General features: G+C 39.7%; 1 protein-coding gene across 1 annotated transcript; it reads left to right on the top strand.

Annotated features, from left to right (window-relative positions):
• Positions 1 to 6,179: 6,179 nt before the first annotated feature.
• Positions 6,180 to 10,799, top strand: PBDC1 (polysaccharide biosynthesis domain containing 1). The gene is made up of 6 exons (XM_040265661.1): positions 6,180 to 6,351; positions 6,438 to 6,503; positions 7,718 to 7,777; positions 8,524 to 8,664; positions 9,625 to 9,736; positions 10,047 to 10,799. The coding sequence occupies exons 1-6, from the start codon at positions 6,322 to 6,324 to the stop codon at positions 10,232 to 10,234; spliced, it is 597 nt and encodes a 198-aa protein (XP_040121595.1). The 5' UTR covers positions 6,180 to 6,321; the 3' UTR covers positions 10,235 to 10,799.
• The last annotated feature ends 8,554 nt before the right edge of the window (positions 10,800 to 19,353 follow it).

The following is a 19,353-nucleotide window of genomic DNA, read 5'->3' as shown; positions in this document are numbered from 1 at the left end:
CTAGTTCCTCATTTAATCTTCATAGTAACACAGAACACTGGTACCCTATTTCCACTTTACATAGGAAGAAACTAAGGCTTAGTTTAAGAGATTCATGTGAGGTTAAACAAATACAGCCATAGTTTCCATCCAGCTTTGTCTCTAGTCCAGTTTTTTTTTTCTTTCTTTCTGAAAGTGTGGTCCCCAGAACAATAATAGTATCAGTATTGCCTGGGAACTTGTTCGAAATGCAAGTCCTCAGGCCCTATCCTTCACCTACTGAATCAGAAACTCCGGGATCAAGGCCCAGTCACCTGTGGTTTAAAACACCTTCCAGGTGACTCTGATGTACACTCAAGTTGGAGAACCACTGCTCTAGTCAGTGCCCCAGCTCTTAACCAATCACTAGAGCTGAACTTTTCAGACTTCACTGTGCTCACAAATTGCATGCAGAATTTGATTCATGGGCTGGTCCGTGGACCGTACTTTGAGCACCAAGGCTCTATGCTATACTGCACTTCTATGTGCCTTCAGTGAGCAGGGCTATTGATTGGATGCAGTTTTAGCACCTTGAAATCCCCCGATTTCTGAGAGCTGAGAGGCTATACAAATTCTAAGTTGCCCTGAGTCTGCTTATCTTTTTCAAATGTTTGCCTGAACATAGTGGTGATGAAGAGAGAAATCAAGAGTCAGACTCCATTCCCTCTTCCTGAGTACCATTTCAGAAATGCTGAGTCTTGACAGATTTAACTTGGAAGTTCTCTTTCTTGAGTGAAAGGAGAGCCAAGGGACAATTTCACGGTATTCCTTGCCTGAATGAGATGTGCTAAATGACCAAGGGGAGCAGCAGCATATGATCACCTTAAATATCTGAAAACAATTTTCAGAAATACTGGAGGAGACTGCCGTCTTCTGAATGACTTACCTGGGCGATCATATTACTAAACTACCAGTTAACGTCAACGTGCTTCTCTAAATGTGGTATGTGTGGGGGGGGGAGGAGGGGAGGTGGCCTAAAAATGTGTATTTGTAAAAGACTATATTGCTGAATGGCTAAGCTACTGCTAAAGAGCACACATTACTGTGTTTTTTGTTTTGTTTTGTTTTGTCTGTTTGTTTGTTTGTTTGTTTGACATATAGGACTTTTGCCAGGAAGCTATCTGTTCACTATGTAAGATGTTTGGGGTGTATTCCTTATATTTATGGCAAATGAAGATAAGGAGAAAACATTGTATCTGACCATTGACTGGGTGGGGGTAGAGGGCTTTGTTGAATGGAGAGGGTGCCCGGTCACCTCCATGGCCCTTTTTATCTTCCTGAACTTCATGGAGAAGACGACAAGTAACACGTACACCCAGAGGAGGCATTATGCCTGCAGCACATCCTTATTTGGGGGCAGAAAGGTCCAGAAGTGTGAGATGCTGCTCCTTCAATCCCCAGCCCTCCTGGCCAAAGTGTTTCTAAAATTTTCATTTTGTAGGTTCCTCTGTAAGGCCTTTGTGGAATATGTGGGGCAACCAGTACCCCCAAAATATAGCTCTTGTAGTCACCCCTACCAGGATGCATCCCACTAATTACTGGGTACTCGAATTATCCCATTGAGGTGCGGTGCCTACATGGAACTCTGCTTCAGGGAGTGCTGATGGGAATCGTGATTAGAGAGCATGGTGCTGCATGGAACTCGAGGAAGAGGAAAGCTACAGGAAACTCAGACTGGCCACCGCTGTAGCTCACAGCAACGTGGGCAGACAGAAGCATCTGTGTAAATCTCCGTATGATGCCAGGAGCTCTCAGGACAGGCTCAGAACTATCGTAGAATGTCCAGCCTTCCTGGCAAATGGAACTCAGGTAAAATGGAGGCAGAGTAGCTCCATCTGAGGGTAGAATGAAGGAAGGCATTGCCTGGTGTACTTCACTGAGGCAGAGGGTAGACTGAACAGTAGTTATGTGATCCCAGATTTAATCTGTCACCCGGTGGGGCACTGGTAGGGAAGGCTGCCCCTCCACCTGTGGACTCAGGTACCTGGATCATAGAGAATGAGCACTGTCAGATCTTGGAACTCCCAGTGTCTCTATTTAACCTAAAACATCTTTCCACCAGATTTTTAGTCCAAATCTTCAAACTGCTCATTTCTCTCATGCCCCCATCCCTTCCCACCCTGTTATTTTACAACCTATTTTCTCTCTTCAAACCTCCAGCACTGCGTCTTCCATCCTTACTCTTAGGTGGTGGCCTATTTTCTATGTTTTGGTGAGAAAATTTTGTAAGAGTCAATCCAAATCTTTGAGTCCAAAATCGAACTCCCCCATCTTCCCCTCTGAACCTTCTCCACTGGCAGTATTTCCCATCCGAAGGTAATGGCAATTTTCTCCTCCCAGTTTTTTGTGCCATGGACTTGAGGGTGATATTTCACTCTGCTCTTCCATGCACCTCTCATTTTTATCCTGTCAGGAAATCTTATGAGCTGATTTTTCAGAATATATCCAGAATCTGACCACTTGTCACCACCTCCACTGCCACCATCCTGTTCCAAACCAACATCAGTTTTCCTCCTAGGTTACTGGACTTTTTTCTTTGCTTCACCCTCCCCCCTGCTCCACCAAAGCCCCCACTGATAATCAATTCAACAACCAGAATAATGCTATTAAAATGTATGATCAGGTCATATAATGCCTCTGCTCAAAACCAACAGCTTTCATTTCATTCAAGGTAAATTAAGGGTCCGTTATGTCTTCCAAAGTGATGCTAGTGGTAAAAAAAATCTGCCTGCCAATGCAGGAGATGCAAGGGACACAGGTTTGATCCCTGGGTTGGGAAGATTCCCTGGAGAAGGAAATGGCAACCCCTTGCCTGGCAGGCTACAGTCCAAGGGGCCCCAAAAAGAGTTGGACAAACTTATACTCAATAATGTGAGATGCTTTCCTCTACCCCATGGCACCTTAGCTCCAACAATTATAGCTTTCATCTTCTCCACACCCTTGATATCCCTCAGCAGCATAGTCAGGATCAGCGATGCCTTCAGGTCCACCTATGGCGTGTCTGCATCAACTGTCTTAGAAGGAAGCTGAAATTCAGCTCAGTGATTCCCTTCCAGAAAAAAAGAGGGAATAATCCCAGTGGACTTCCATCTCTAGTTTTGTTACTCCACACCAAAGGTCTTTCTCTCCTTGATATGGTTCCTGAAGTCCACCACCTCTCCCCCTTTATGCCCTTCCTGGCACATTCCTCTTTCTCTTATTTTAATATCCAGCTACTTTGTGTACTTCTGAAACAACAGGTATGGGCACAAACCCAGTGCTTATTCTTATAACCTCTGCCTGGGCTGGTTCCTTTGCCTGGCAGTCAGAAAGGCCTCTGGGTGGCAGTTTTATTTCCTGCTCTTTGGCAATATGGAAGCAGTTGGCTTTTCCAATCTTGTGAAGACCCAGTTCCTGGTCTCTGAAAGTGAAAGTCACTCAGTCATGTCCAACTCTTTGTGATCCCATAGACTATACAGTCCATGGAATTCTCCAGGCCAGAATACTGGAGTGGGTAGCCTTTCCCTTCTCCAGGGGACCTTCCCAACCCAGGGATTGAACCCAAGTCTCCCACATTGGAAGTATCTAAAGCTGTGAGTACTTGAATAGTGGGAATTTCCCTCATTTAGGAAAAAAACAGTCCTAACAAAAAATAAAGCATGCCCATACTATATACATCTTTTTTTTTCTTTACTGTTTAAAAAAAATTTTGTTACTGTATATTTTAATAGATTTGAAAGAATTAGAGGTGATGAATCTGCCCAAAATATTAGATAAAGCAAATTACCTAAGTGCTTCCTCAGGTAAAAGGTTAGTTGTGGTTCTTGGAATTCTCCCCATATGCACTTGTTATGCATTGATTTGGCCATCATCTTGAGCCTATTCCTCCATTTTCTTGTTGTCTATTGACGTCCTGGTCAGGCCTCCACATTCACTAGCATTTAGCATCCATGTGGATGACCCATCATACATTCAGACCCCTGGGTTACATACAGACTGTTACCCTTGCAGAATCATGTCTTCTAGTTTTAGCTGGTCCCTGAAAACTTCCCTCCATCTCCTTGTTACCTTTCTTCTCCCTCTCGTCTGAATTGCTGTGCACGACTTCTCAAGACCAGACTATTGCTCTCACAATGCCTCTTGCTCTCAGTTGCTCTCTCATGCTTCATAGAGAAAACAGAAAGCATCTGGTGGGATCACACCAATTTCCTGTTTATGCTACCTGTCTTCATTCCATGTACCTGGAGATACACCTATCTCACCTTCCAGGACCCTTTTTTGTATAAGACCAATTCCCCAGTACACTTAAGTCTCTTTAAAATTAACATCATAATTTTTAAAGTCCTTGAGGTTCCTCAAAAATTCTAGATTGTAATTATCACATGATCCAGCAATCCCACTTTTGGAAATAAATCCAAAAGATTTGAAAGCAGAGTTTGGAAGTGATATTTGCATACCCATGCTCATAGTGACACTGTTCACGATAGACATAAGGAAGCAACCCATATGTTCACTGACAGAAAAATGGATAGAGAAAATGTGTTGTATACATAAAGTGGAATAATATTCAGCCTTATAAAGGGGGAAATACTGTCACATTGGCAACAACATGGATGAACTTTGAGGACATTATACTAAGTGAAATAAGCCAGTCACCAAAAGAAATGCTATATGAATCCACTTATATGAGGTATTTAAAGTAGTCAAAGACATAGAAAAAAAGAAAGTGTGGTGGTAACCAGGGGCTAGGGGTCGAGGAAAATGGGGAATTGTTGTTTAATGGGTATAGAGTCTCAGTTTTGCAATACGTAAAAGCTCTGGAGATCTGTTGGATACCAACGTAGATTTTCATGTTCTGTTTTTTTTTCTTTTTTTAACCACCAGTTTAGAAATTCCTTGGACCTCATGTCTCTTTCTAGCTGCAACTCTCGGGAAGAACCTTGTATGGTCATTATCAAGTCTTCTTTAACTCCCACTCCTTTCTCAACCCACTGCCCTCTGACTTCTGTCCTCACCATTCCACTGAAACTGCTCTTGCTAAGGTTTTCAAGGACCTTTCAAAATTTCTGGGCTGAGGGTACTCAACCCAGGGTAGTGGACACTGTTCACCACTTCCTCCTGAGAGTTCTCTTACCGTTGGCTTCTGTGAGACTCTCCCTCTGTTCTTTCCTGTGTCTCACTGATAACTGTCTCTCTCTGTCTTTTTGCTGTCCTTTCTTCTTCCCAAATAGTTCTGTTGTTGGCCTCCTTCTCTTTGTGTCTTTATAGTTCTTCATAGTTTCCCTGGGACAGCTCAATTAAATTGGAAGTATCAACTATCAGATTTATATCTCTGATCAGATCTCCCTCTGACTAGTCAACTCTACCCTAATGTTCTATAGGTTCTTCATTAAATTCATCATCCCTCCTGTGTTTTCTAACTCAATGTCATTTATCCCCCAATTGTATTCTGAAACCTGTGAGTTATGCTGGAATCCTAATTCTTCTTTATCCTACATATCCAGTTCGTCAAAAAGTCCTATAGATTCTGTTTCCCTTATTAATTCTCAATGTCCATTTCAACTGTCAGTGCCTCAGCTTAGGTTTTTAATCACCCAGTGCCTTCAAGTTAGTCTGCCTCCAGTTTTGCCTTCCTCAAATTTACCTTCCATATGGTACTTCAGTGACCTTCTTATGATTTAAGTTTGATCATGAGGCTGGTCTAGTTAAAGGCCTTCAGTAGCTTATTGTTTTCAGGGTAGAGTCTCAACTCTCTAACATTCGGCATACAAAGCCCCTCTGCTCTCCCCAAATCATGGTGGATGACAGGCCCATGATCCAAGGCGACTAATTCTTGGGAGAGTTAGACCCCAGTGGAAGAAAACAAAACCTTCGCTGTGAATTTAGCATCTTACCAGCATAATTCTTCCTGGACATACTACCTACTCCATTTCCTAGTATCATGCTTGTTTGTAACTTAGTTGCTGATTGGGGTGTTGCGAAGTGTGTATGTCCCCAAATAAAAGGTGTGCAAGCACAAATGGAGAATGTAAATTTGAATAACAGCAAGACAGTGCAGCGGGGATGCGAAATTTACATTTGAACCACCTCCTAGTGCTCTAGCAGCCATCTAAGCCACACCTTTGTTCCCGAGCGGGGCGAGCGAGGAGGGGCCTGGGCGTATCGCCTCTAGGCGAGGGAGGGTGTGGCGCAGGCGCAGGCGCAGGCGCAGCCAGATGAAAGTCGCTCTTGCCCGCCCTGCGTTTTTAAGCAACTGAAAGCTGAGGAAGGAGTACGGCAAAAGACATTTTCGGAGAAGTGGGACCACGCTTTGTGGGCTGCAACATGGAGGCCACCGGTGGAGCTGAGGAGTTGGTGAGACGTTGTTCTGTGGTCGGGTGAGTGGGGAAGCCGAGCTGGGTCGAACCTCGAACATTCCTTCCCTTTTTTTCCTTTCCTAGGTTTCCGGAGAACTGGTGTCAGTGGCACATGCTCTTTCTCTCCCAGCCGAGTCTTACGGCAACGATGTGAGTATGACTCACCCACAGCTTCCACTAACCCAGCTATCCTGGGTTAGTCTGTAGGGCTCGCCACCAAATTGTAACCCCCTACCCAATTATCTTCCGTAGACTCTTCCTGTCTCTGCCAGAAACTGCGCCTTTCAATTAATTCTGATCTTTTCGGTCCCCACACGCAGGCCTAATGCGAATAGGGGTAGTTCCCAAACTGTACCGCACTTTAGAGTTACTTGGGAATCTTTTAAATATCCCAGTATTCAGGTTGCAATCCATCCTAGTTAAATCACAATATCTCGGGGGAGAGAGTCAGGAATCAGTTTTTTTAAAGGTCCCAGGGTGGTTCCATTGTGCAGTAAAGTTCACTGGTGTCTGGTTTAGATCCTAAGGAGAAAGCCCATGATGTATTTTGAGTTAAGACACACGGACATGGAAATAATGATAACGCTTTAATAATAATGTGATGTATACTGGTAGACTGGCGGATCAGGGTATAAGATCCGAAGGAGTTTAGCCAAAGAAGAAACCCTAAGGACCCAGACAGTAGAGGAAGACCGCTGAGGAAGTGGTTATGGAACTGGATCTCCAAAGTGTAGATGGACAAAGGCATGGATTGACAGTCAGGAAAAGGGCATGGTCTAAGGCATGGAGGTAAAAATGCAATTTTTTTTTCTGGAGTCAATGAAATAAATTCGTCTGTTTGGTGTAAGAGATTCCGATGAAACAGGTGCTTTGTAAGGCTTTTTAAAATCTAGCCTGCTTCATGATACTGATTCATTTCTAAGTATTGTAGGATAGGGAATTGGCTATCTGATAAACACAAATGATGGGTTATGACATGCTACAGTCTTAAATGTGAAGAGTAACCTCACTTCTGTTATCTTACTTTGTCCTTAGTGGTGTATGTGGTATTTCAGTTTTAAAATGATTTAACTCAGTCCTGAGATGATTTATCTGCTGCTTTATGTAGTCTTCTATACTTGCACTAACTGCTGGGGAGACAGCCAGTGACTCATTTTGTTTATTAGGCTGTGTAGGCTTTTTTTGGTTGTCATAAGGACAAAAAGATTATTATATTTTTCAGACTCACTAGTTTTTAACCTTTGATAGTAACACCAAACTTGGTAGCCCTCTTGAACATTAACTAGGCATCCACAGACTTTAAATTTGTTCTTTAGTAGCAAGATTAGGTGAGTTCTGACCTGGCGTTCTTCACTCCTTTGCAGCCTGATATTGAAATGGCTTGGGCCATGAGAGCAATGCAGCATGCTGAAATCTACTACAAAGTGAGTTGTCTATGTTCTTTATGAAGCAGAATTAAATATGTAATTTCAGTGTATAGTGCTCTGCTAAGCACCATTCTCAGTAAATTAAATACTTGTGTTTTGGAGATAATTTTTATTACTCTAAAATCTTATCTACAGAGAACAAGGGTATGAAAGTGAATTTTGCTTTGACAGTGAGGAGTTGTGCTTCTTTGCCCAGTGTTCTGTTGCTAACCAGCAAAAGGATGTCTGACCCATGCTGCAGCTGCTGCTGCTGCTTAATCGCTTCAGTAATGTCTGACTCTGTGTGACCCCATGGGCTATAGCCCACCAGGCTCCTCTGTCCATGGAATTCTCCAGGCAAGAGTACTGGAGTGGGTTGCTGTGCTCTCCTCCAGGGGATCTTTCCAGCCCAGGGATCAAACCATGGTCTTCTGCATTGCAGGCAACTTCTTTACCACTGAGCCACCAGGGAAGCCTTTCTGGCCCCTAGTAGGCACTAAATAAATGTTTCTTGACTGAATAAACAACCCACAGAGGGTAATAGCCTGGTATTACTAGGACTGAAGTAGTTTAAATTGGTAGAAGGGACTGTAGTATATTATGGCTCTTTAGAATTATGTCATGATTTCATCTGAAACCTAGGCTGTCTATATATTCTAAAGAACTCTGCTGCCCTGAGAACCATGAGGAATTTTGGGGGAAGAAGGGACAGAAGTATAGCGAATTAGAGACTAGCATCTGTATGTTGTCTTACTCTCTGGCAGCTGATTTCATCAGTTGACCCACAGTTCCTGAAACTCACCAAAGTGGATGACCAAATCTATTCTGAGTTTCGGGAAAATTTTAAGAATCTCCGGATAGATATACTGGATCCAGAAGAGCTCAAATCAGAATCAGCTAAAGAGGTAAGAATCCTCTCTTTTAAATATTGCCTAGCATCTGATCAACAATTATTGATCATGAATACATTTTTATACCTTTAGACTTGGGGGTGGGTTGTTTTAAGACAAATATGTTAAGAAGCAGGGCTTTTATGTAGTTTAATAAACTAATATGTTATTAAATGAATGTTTTTCTGGTTTATGGATTTTTCATGTTCACTGAATATGTTTTTTTTTTCCACTTTGGTTTGGACCTTTTATCACTACACACCTAGCTCTTTCAGAGGAGAAGGAATAAATTTTTTTATGTGAGTAGTTTAACCAGAAGGCTTAGATAGAAGGTTGGCAAATAGAGTACAGAAAGGTGTTTGAGTCCTGTGGATTTAAGATCATATCACAAGCTGTGGACAACTGGAAAACTTGTGTTTTGCATTGCTTACTTGATTATCTTCTACTTTTACAGAGCACTAAAATGCTTATACTTAGGAAATGGTTTTCCTTGAGAGTAGACTCTTGGCTTATGAAGAATGAAAACTTTTAACTCTAAGCAGGCTGTTACTGATCTTTGGAAAATTGCCTTTGTTGAATGGACTTCTTTCTTAAAATTTAACTTTGTGACTTTGGGCCTAATTCCTGCCTTCTTTGTCTTATTTGTGCTTCAGTGGGAATGAGTAACCATTTTGGGCTGAACTAGCAAATAACTTAAAACAGAGAGTATACTTAAGAAATTAAAATTTAATTCTCTTCTCTAGACAAGGATTTAAGTATTTTATCAGATTTAAATATTGTTCATGTTGGAAAATACCAGCTTAAAGATGCCAAAGATAGCACAGAAACTCATAGCTAGTGAAACTAGCAATCAGCTCAATTCTAGTCTCTTTCACTGTGGTTATTTTCCTTACTGGGGAAACGGAAGCCCCTCTCCTGGCCTGACTTCACCAGCCTCCTGCATTTTTAGCTAAGATATCTTTTTTGCCTTTGTAGAAGTGGAGGCCATTCTGCTTAAAGTTCGATGGGATTGTGGAAGACTTCAACTATGGTACTTTGCTGCGACTGAACTGTTCACAGGGCTACACTGAAGAAAACACCATCTTTGGTGAGTTTCTTGCCTTTGGGATTGTTTCGGAATAAGGAGAGTGAGGGGTCTGGTTTTACTGATGAATCAATGACATGGATAGTTTGGGAATCATTTTGTTATAACTTTAAAGATCATATTACTGTATCTTGAATAACTGGAGATAGAAAAAGTATTTTCAGCTTCATTTAGTATAGGATTAGAATTTCACATCTCTGAATCTTATGACTATACTTGAATGCTTTGTATGTTAGTTCAACTTTGTCAGTTTCCAGTAGGTTTAGAGAATTAACTAGGACTAGGACAATAATCAATTCTACTTACCTTTCAGCACCCAGGATACAATTTTTTGCTATTGAAATTGCTCGGAATCGAGAAGGTTATAACAAAGCAGTTTATACTGGTATTAAGGACAAAGAAGAGAAAGAAGCCAGCAATGGAGGAGACAAAGGAGCCAACAGCAGAGGAGAAGAAGAAAAAGGAGCCAACAGAGGAGGAGAAAAAGAGAAAACCAACTAAAGAGAAGAAAAAGAGAAAGAAGCCTACAAAGAAATCAACGAAAGTAGTGAAACAACTATGTGAGGTAGTCAGGGAACAGCACTCTAGAAGCTATGATTCAAGTGAGTCTGCAAGTACCATGTTGCTACTTGCACAGGTCCCTATGGTCAAATGTATTAATATCTCCTTTTTTAGTGGAAGGACATGCAGAAGGACATCTTTCTGGCCTAATTATCAGAAACTGCAGTGGTTGTTCTCTTGTGTGAACTGGCTTGAAGACTATTAGTGGGGTCTTAGTTGATGGTTTGTTGGTTCATACCACCAGTCAAGTAAGAAATTTTGTAAATAAATTTCTTTTGGTTCTTATGACTATCTGTGACTGACTTTTAAAAGGTATTGAAAATTATTTGACATGATGTTTTTAGTGCATAATCTTTGTCATGTCATATATATAAAGATTTATGCTTATTTCTCAGGGCTTTTCACTACTTCCTGTAGTGAAGTTCATTCAAACCTGTAAAGTTGCACATGGTTTTGGATTAGAAATTCTTAAATAAAATTGACTGTTGCTGTTTGAGTGACTGTAGCTTTCTGATTTTATTTGCTATATCTCTCAAAAGATTTGATAAATACTCTGCAGGGATAATAGCAGCAGCCTGAATATGTCAGACAGGGAAACACAGTGCAGTTCACCTTCGAGGAGCAAGAGACTAGACCTGCTTTAGTACCTGCTTTTCTTTTGTAATCAAGTTGTTACCTGAATACAGCAGAAATTAATAATGAAATACAAAGCTTAGTAGAATGTCTTTCCTTTTATAATACTATGGACAATAGCACGTATACATTAAATACAAAATGAACATATTTTTAAATGGTATTTTGTCAGACTTCAAAAATAGACCAAGTGATTCTGTATGGATGGGGGAAGTTCCTTCTCATCTAATAACTTTTAAGAGTGCATGTTTTCAGTTATCTTTAGGAACGTAGAGATTTGTGCATGTCCCCATAGACATACTGATTTTGTTTGCTAAAACTAGTTAGAGGAAGCTTCAGTGTTTATAGTGCACACAGTAAATACTCTTAAAAGTCTAACCACAGCATGATCATGCAAGAAAAGATATACCAGAGCAGAGGAGGGTGAATGAGACTTTTTTCCCTCAGTGGACACAGAAGACAAAAGTTAAAATGAATGAGTTATCTCTTAGGCAAGAGCTACACTAAAGATGCACGCAGCCAGCAGAAACAATTGTGCACAAAGCAAATAGGTTTCTCCACGGATTCTCTTGGGCCAGTTCTTAAAAGTTTTTTTAAACATCTGTTAAAGTTTTCATTTTATAGAATATATTTTTTAAAAGGTAGAGTGTTAATATAACATACTAGGTGAGCTTTTTGAGATTAAGAACATGCTTTACTCTATTAAACTTTCTCTTTGATTTTACCGAGAATATGAAACATACTGTTGAAAGTCACACTGCTTTAAAACAAGAGGCATCTGTCTATAAACTAGGTTATAAAAGGTGGTAAGAAGAAGAGAAATAAGAACACAGAACACTTTGTGCTAACCATTTGATTTTTTAAAATTAATTTATTCTAATTGGTGGCTAATGACAGTATTGTGGTGGTTTTTGCCATACATTGCCATGAATCAGCCATGGGTGCACATGTGTCCCCCTATCCTGAACCCCCCTCCCACCTCCCCACTCCATCCCTCTGGATTGTCCCAGAGCACTGGCTTTGAGTGCCCTGCTTCATGCATCAAACTTGCACTGGTCGTCTATTTTACAAATGGTAATATATATGTTTCAATGCTGTTCTCTCAAATCATCCCACCCTCGCCTTCTCCCTCAGAGTTCAAAAGTCTGTTCTTTACATCTCTTTCTCTTTTGCTGTCTTACATATAGGATCGTCATTACTGTTTTTCTAAATTCCATATATATGCATTAATATACTGTATTGGTGTTTCTCTTTCTGACTTCACTTTGTATAATAGGCTTCAGTTTCATCCACCTCATTAGAACTAACTCAAATGCATTCTTTTTTTATAGCTGAGTAATATTCAATTGTATATATGTACCACAGCGTCCTTATCCATTCATCTACCAATGGACATCTAGGTTGCATCCATGTCCTAGCTATTGTAAATAGTGTTGCAATGAACATTGGAGTACACATGTCTCTTTCAATTCTGGTTTCCCCAATGTGTATGCCCAACAGTGGGATTGCTGGGTCATATGGCAGTTCTATTTCCAGTTTTTTAAGGAATCTCCACACTGTTCACCATAATGACTGTACTAGTTTGCATTCCCACCAAGAGTGTAAGAGGGTTCCCTTTTATCTGCACACTCCAGCATTTATTGTTTGTAAACTTTTTGATGGCAGCCATTCTGACCAGCATGAGATGGAACATCATTGTGGTTTTGATTTGCATTTCTCTGATAATGAATGATGTTGAGAATCTTTTCGTATGTTTCTTAGCCATCTGTATGTCTTCTTTGAAGAAATGTCTGTTTAGTTCTTTGGCCTACTTTTCGACTGGATTGTTTATTTTTGATTTTGAATTGATCAAAAGGGATAATATTCTGAGTGAGTCCGGCGTAATCAGGTGAGACATTAAAGGAGACAAGAAGCAGCAGCAGATGTTCTGTTGACCTTGAAGAAGCAAACAGATACGTGACAGAAGGACGTTAGGTGGCAAAGTGTTGAGAGTGACATCTGGGAGCTGAGAATGCCCCCCGGCTGAGAGACAGCAAGAAAAATGGGATGTTACTCCTAGAGTTGAAAGGAACTGAATTTTGTCAACAACTGGTAAGTTTGGGGGAAGAACTCAAGCCACAGATGAAATTATAGTGCTGGTTGACATCAGGGTTTCAGCCCTGTGAGGACCCAGTTATGTCATACCTAGACTCTTAATCTGCAGGACTAGTGAGATAATAATAGGTATTGTCTTAAGCCACTAGTTATGTGTTAATTTGTTATAGAGCAGTAGAAAACTACATAGACTTTGGTAATAAAAGTGGACTGCTGCTGTAATAAGTACCTAAAGTGTGGGAATGACTTTGGAATCAGGCACTGGATGGAAGCTGGAAGAATACTGTGTAACCTAAATTGCCTTGTACAGACTTTCAGTAGAAATATGAACTTTAAAGATGCTGCTGGTGAGGGATCAAAAGGAAGTGTTATTGCTACTGGAAACTGGAAGAAGGGGGAACCTATTAGTAGGTGGTAACATTGCAGAGGCCGGGAAGTTTGAGATTTGAGTTCTTGCTCTGAATTTTTTGGAAGGTGATATGAGGCCAGTATTGACATTATATTTAAACATCAGATTTATTCAGATTCTGGTACCAATCCAGTGATTTATCTCCATGACATCTTTTGGAGGCAGGGAAAGAGACTAATTTTTGCATTTACAGAAAGGAATACTGAAGCCATTTAAAACTTTTAAGCCATTAATTTTGTGATTTGTTACAGCAGCAGTATAAAACTAATAAGCATAGTGAACCCTGCTCCAAAAGTGGAGACATTTATTGCACTGTCATTATTTATTTTGAAACTGTAAACAAGGTTATGGATATGTTGTACCAGAAGATTGGAGAAGTGAACTGCACCCAAAGTGAGCCTCAATAATTCTAAACTGTTTAGAACTTATTCCCCAAAGGAACTCCTGTAGTTGAGTCTGTGTGTGTTGTGTGTCAGGTGCTATTGGTATAACTGGGAGTTCTCTAAATTAGATTCTGTGTACAATAAAATGCTTATTAATGATACACACACACACACACACACACACACACACACATATATATATATTAAGGTTTCCAAGGTGGCTCACATGGTAAAGAATCTGTCTGCAATGCAGGAGACCTGGGTTTAGTCCCTGGGTCAGGAAGATCCTCTGGAGAAGGGAACAATTACCCACTCCAGTATTCTTTCTTGCCTGGAGAATTCCACGGATAGAGGAGCCTGGCAGGCTATAGTCCATGGGGTTGCAAAGAGTCAGACATGACTGAGCAACTAACACTTTCACTTCACTTTTGAAAGTGCTTCCCTCATAGCTCAGTTGGTAAAGAATCTGCCTGCAATGCAAGAGAGCTGGGTTCGATTCTTGGGTCGGGAAGATACCCTGGAGAAGGAAATGGCAACCCACTCCAGTATTCTTGCCTGGAAAATCCCATGGACAGAGGAGCCTGGTGGGCTACAGTCCATGGGGTTGCAAGAATCAGACACCGTTTAGTGACTAAACCACCACCATATATATATAAACTCAACAGTAAGACCAAGAAATGTGTTTCTGGAGAAGTGTGTTTTTATCATTGACATTGTTTAAAATTGCCAGATCATGGTGATAATTAAAGCTGATCAGTTTTTATTGGTTTATTACCATTTTTAAATTTTCTACAGATAATGTAGCTTTTTTTTGTTTGTTTGCACCAGTGTAGATGATTCTCACTACTCCACATTTGTACTCCACAGTTGCTTTTATGTGTTTTTTTTTTTTTTCAGATAAATGGTTAATATCTTAACTGATAATTCAAAAGTAAGGCCTGTATGTATGATATGTTAATGGTCATTTTGCTATGTCTACATTCTACCTCTAGAATGGTGGAAGGATTATGAACGTCAGCACATTGTTGGCCTCCTGAATTGCACAGCGGTCACATGATGACTGGCTAGCTTTTTCCTGCTCTATTTAGGGTTTCTCTGAATTCCTCAGTATAGATTTTAACAGAAGTCAGTATTTATGTTTTTATTTTATTAATAGAAAACAAGATTGAGTCATAATTTTCCCTCTGTCACATAAGTAGTGATGTTGGGGCTCAGATCTGCATCTTTTGATTATTAATCTCATCTAAAATCCAAATTCCTATCCTAGAATAAGCTTCTCACTAGAATAGACAGTTAATATGGATGAGGAATTGAATCATTCAACAATAAGCATTCAATTGTGAAGTGAGGCACTGAACTAGTTTAAACTCTTCAACATGTTTTAAATTTCTCTGTCTTTTTCCATCTAAGAGGTTCCTTTTTATATATGCAACTGAGATACTTAAAAGCCATGATGGCATAATTACTATATCCATAATATTTTCTTCAATTTCAAAATTATATTTTAATTTCTTAACCTTTCCTATGAACTGAGTGTGCTGACATTTTCCTCAAGTACTTTGTAGTTTTTTGTATTTTTTTTCTTTTTGAGGCTTTATTCTGTCTTCCTGAAATAAGTTTTATCAGGCTACCTCACTAGACACTCTAATATATATTATTGGTTGGTTTTTACATTGTAAATAAAGAAAATTGAAAATGCCTTAACTTAGAGGATAAACCTTTGCAAGTGGGAGATATCTCAGAAATCTAATTCAAAAATCTCCTTTTTCTGTGAAAAAATAAAAAGACACTACAGGATGTGCTTTACCTGGTTGAAAAATCCTCTATGTATGTAAAGATTGTTTATTAACTTATTTATCATCCTTCCTGTTATACTAAGAACACTGTACATGGCATAATTCCATAATGTTTCCATTGTCCTATATACCTTCACAAGACACTTCTTTCTAGAAAACAGCTTTAAAATAATCTCTGCTTCTCTATGATTTAGGATTCTTATTATGTCCTTTCTGTTTCAGTTCAGTTCAGTCGCTCAGTCGTGTTCGACTCTTTGCGACCCCATGGACTGCAGCACACCAGGCCTCCCTGTCTTATCACCAACTCCTGGAGTTTACTCAAACTCATGTCCATTGAGTCGGTGATGCCATCCAACCATCTCATCCTCTGTCGACCCCTTCTCTTGCCTTCAGTCTTTCCCAGCATCAGGGTCTTTTCAAATGAGTCAGTTCTTCACATCAGGTGGCCAAAGTATTGTAGTTTCAGCTTCAATATCAGTCCTTCCAATGAACAACCAGGACTGATTTCCTTTAGGATGGACTGGTTGGATCTCCTTGCAGTCCAAGGGACTCTCAAGAGTCTTCTCCAACACCACAGTTCAAAAGCATCAATTCTTCGGCGCTCAGCCTTCTTCACAGTCCAACTCTCACATTCATACATGACCACAGGAAAAACCATAGCCTTGACTAGACGGACCTTAGTCAGCAAAGTAATGTCTCTGTTTTTCAATATGCTGTCTACGTTAGTCATAACTTTTCTTTCAAGGAGTAAGCATCTTTTTATTTCATGGCTACAGTCACCATCATCTGCAGTGATTTTGTAGTCCCCCAAAATAAAGCCATTTCTGTTTACACTAAACTATATCTGGCCAATCTTACACAATTCTGAGAATTTGGATTATATTTAAAATCAAAATCATTATAATTTAAAATTTACATGTTTTTGACTTTTTATTAAAGAAAACAAGTCTAGAAATTTTGTCAATCTTAAGGTCATTTTTCTCCTCCACAGTCACTAAGACTTACATGCTCTCCTTTGGTTTACAGAAGATAAACAAAAGAATTCTGCCTTCTGCTCCCTGTATCTCCCCACCATTGAAATAAGTTTTTGCCTCTTAATCGTGAATGAGATCATGAACTCTGGCACTTGCTTTCCTGGTATACTCAAATTCACCTAAGATATATTTATTTTAAATTATTTTTTGTCATGAAAATTTTAAACATACACAATAGTAGAAATAATAGTATAATGAACCCCTATATATCTGTCATCCAGATTAAATAATTACCAAGATTTTGCTACATCTGCTTCATTTATCCTTTTTTGCTTTATTAAAACAATGAAAACAAACGTCAGACATTATCATTACACCCCTGTATATTTTAGTGTGTATTTCTAAAAGTAAACATTTTATTATATAGTCTCAATGACAATACGATTTTCAACTGATATTCAATTATAGAAAAAATTTGTGAATGAATATTCAAATGATAGTGATCGGAAAAAGTCCTTTACTCTATATTTAAGGAATAGCCATTAGTGTAGGTTGACTATAGGCTATATGTATGTACAAAAGAATTTTAAAAGATTGAAAATATGTTTAAATCACACTGCAGGAACTAATAATAAGCCCTAGATACTGAGCTAGATTCTTTACATACATCTTATTCCCATCATATAGGCATTATCAACCCTATTTTACACATTAGGAAATTTAGGCATGGGGAGATTTTGAGGCCCAGGTTAAGGATTTTAGAATTAGATACTTATTTTAATTCCTGGCTAGTTATATGATGAAAATTGATTGTGGAAGATTAAATTATATACTATATTCAGTTCAGTTGCTCAGTCATGTCCAACTCTTTGTGACCCCATGGACTGCAGCATACCAGGCTTCCCTGTTCACCATCTCCCGGAACTTGCTCAAACTCATGTCTATCAAGCTGGTGATGCCATCCAAACATCTCATCCTCCATTGTTCCCTTCTCCTCCTACCTTCAATCTTTGCCAGCATCAGGGTCTTTTCCAATAAGTCAGCTCTTTGCATCAGTTGGCCAAAGTACTGGAGCTTCAGCCTCAGCATCAGTCTTTCCCATGAATATAGAGGACTGATTTCCTTTAGGATTGACTGGTTTGATATCCTTGCAGTCCAAGGGACTCTCAAGAGTCTTCTTCAGCACCACAGTTCAAAAGCATCACTTCTTTGGCACTCAGCTTTCTTTATGGTCCAACACTCACATCCATGCATGACTACTGGGAAAACTATAGCTTTGACTATATGGACCTTTGTCAACAAAGTAATGTCTCTGCTTTCTAATGCACTGTCGAGATTTGTCATAGGTTTTCTTCAAAGGAGCAAGTGTCTTTTAATTTCATGGCTGCAGTCACCATCTGCAGTGATTTTGGAGCTCAATAAAATAAAGTCTCTTACTGTTTCCAAGGTTTCCCCATCTATTTGCCATAAAGTGATGGGACCGGATGCCATGATCTTAGTTTTCTGAATGTTGAGTTTTAAAGCCAGCTTTTTCACTCCCCTCTTTCACTTTTATCAAAAGGCTCTTTAGTTCTTCTTCACTTTCTGCCATAAGGGTGGTGTCATCTGCATATCTGAGTTTATTGATATTTTTCCCAGCAATCTTGATTCCAGCTTGTGCTTCATCCAGCCTGGCATATCGCATGATGTACTCTGCATATAAATTAAATAAGCAGGGTGACAATATACAGCCTTGATGTACTCCTTTCCCAATTTGGCACCAGTCTTGACCTGCATACAGACTTCTCAGGAGGCAGGTCAGGTGGTCTGGTATTCCCATCTCTTGAAGAATTGTCCAGTTTGTTGTGATCCACACAGTCAAATGCTTTGGCATAGTCAATAAGGCAGAAGTAGATTTTTTTTCTGGAACTCTCTTGCTTTTTCTATGATCCAACAGATATTGGCAATTTAATCTCTGGCTCCTCTGCCTTTTCTAAATCCAGCTGGAACACCTGGAAGTTCTTCGTTCATGTACTGTTGAAGCCTTGCTTGGAGAATTTTGAGCATTACTTTGCTAGCATGTGAGATGAGTGCAATTGTGCCATAGTTTGAACGTTCTTTGGCATTACCTTTCTTTGGGATTGGAATAAAAACTGACCTTTTCCAGTCCTGTGGCCACTGCTGAGTTTTCCAAATTCACTGCCATATTGAGTGAAGCAATTTTATAGCATCATATTTTGGTTAGGATTTGAGATAGCTGGAATTCCATCACTTCCACTAGCTTTATTTGTAGTGATGCTTCCTACAAACTTTGATTTTGCATTCTAGCATGTCTGGCTCTAGGATAGTGATCACACCATTGTGGTTATCTGGGTCATGAAGATCTTTTTGTATAGTTCTGTGTATTCTTGCCACCTCTTCTTAATATCTTCTGCTTATGTCCATACCACTTCTGTCCTGTATTGTGCCCATCTTTGCATGAAATGTTTATTTTCTTTATGAGATCTCTAGTCTTTCCCATTCTATTGTTTTCCTCTATTTCTTTGCATTGATCACTTAGGAGGGCTAATCTTTCCTTGCTGTTCTTTGGAACTCTGCATTCAGATGGGTATGTCTTTCCTTATCTCCTTTGCCTTTTGCTTCTCTTTTCTCAGCTATTTGCAAGGCCTCCTCAGAAAACCATTTTGCCTTTTTGCATTTCTTTTTCTTTGGGGTGGTTTTATCACCACCTCATATAGAAAGTCATGAACCTCCTTCAGTAGTTCTTCTGGCAGTCTCGTCTATCAGATCA

Source organism: Oryx dammah, unplaced genomic scaffold (genome assembly GCF_014754425.2).
Source record: "Oryx dammah isolate SB20612 unplaced genomic scaffold, SCBI_Odam_1.1 HiC_scaffold_23, whole genome shotgun sequence".
Lineage (NCBI taxonomy): Eukaryota > Metazoa > Chordata > Mammalia > Artiodactyla > Bovidae > Oryx > Oryx dammah.
The sequence above is the reverse complement of the archived record's forward strand: the minus strand, read 5'-3'. Positions and strand labels throughout refer to the sequence as shown.

Excerpts from the sequence above, each read along its gene's own strand:
- PBDC1 (XM_040265661.1), top strand. The coding sequence starts at position 6,322 with ATGGAGGCCACCGGTGGAGCTGAGGAGTTG. Across the intron at positions 6,504-7,717 it reads CCGAGTCTTACGGCAACGAT|CCTGATATTGAAATGGCTTG; the intron begins GTGAGTATGACT and ends ACTCCTTTGCAG. Across the intron at positions 7,778-8,523 it reads ATGCTGAAATCTACTACAAA|CTGATTTCATCAGTTGACCC; the intron begins GTGAGTTGTCTA and ends ACTCTCTGGCAG.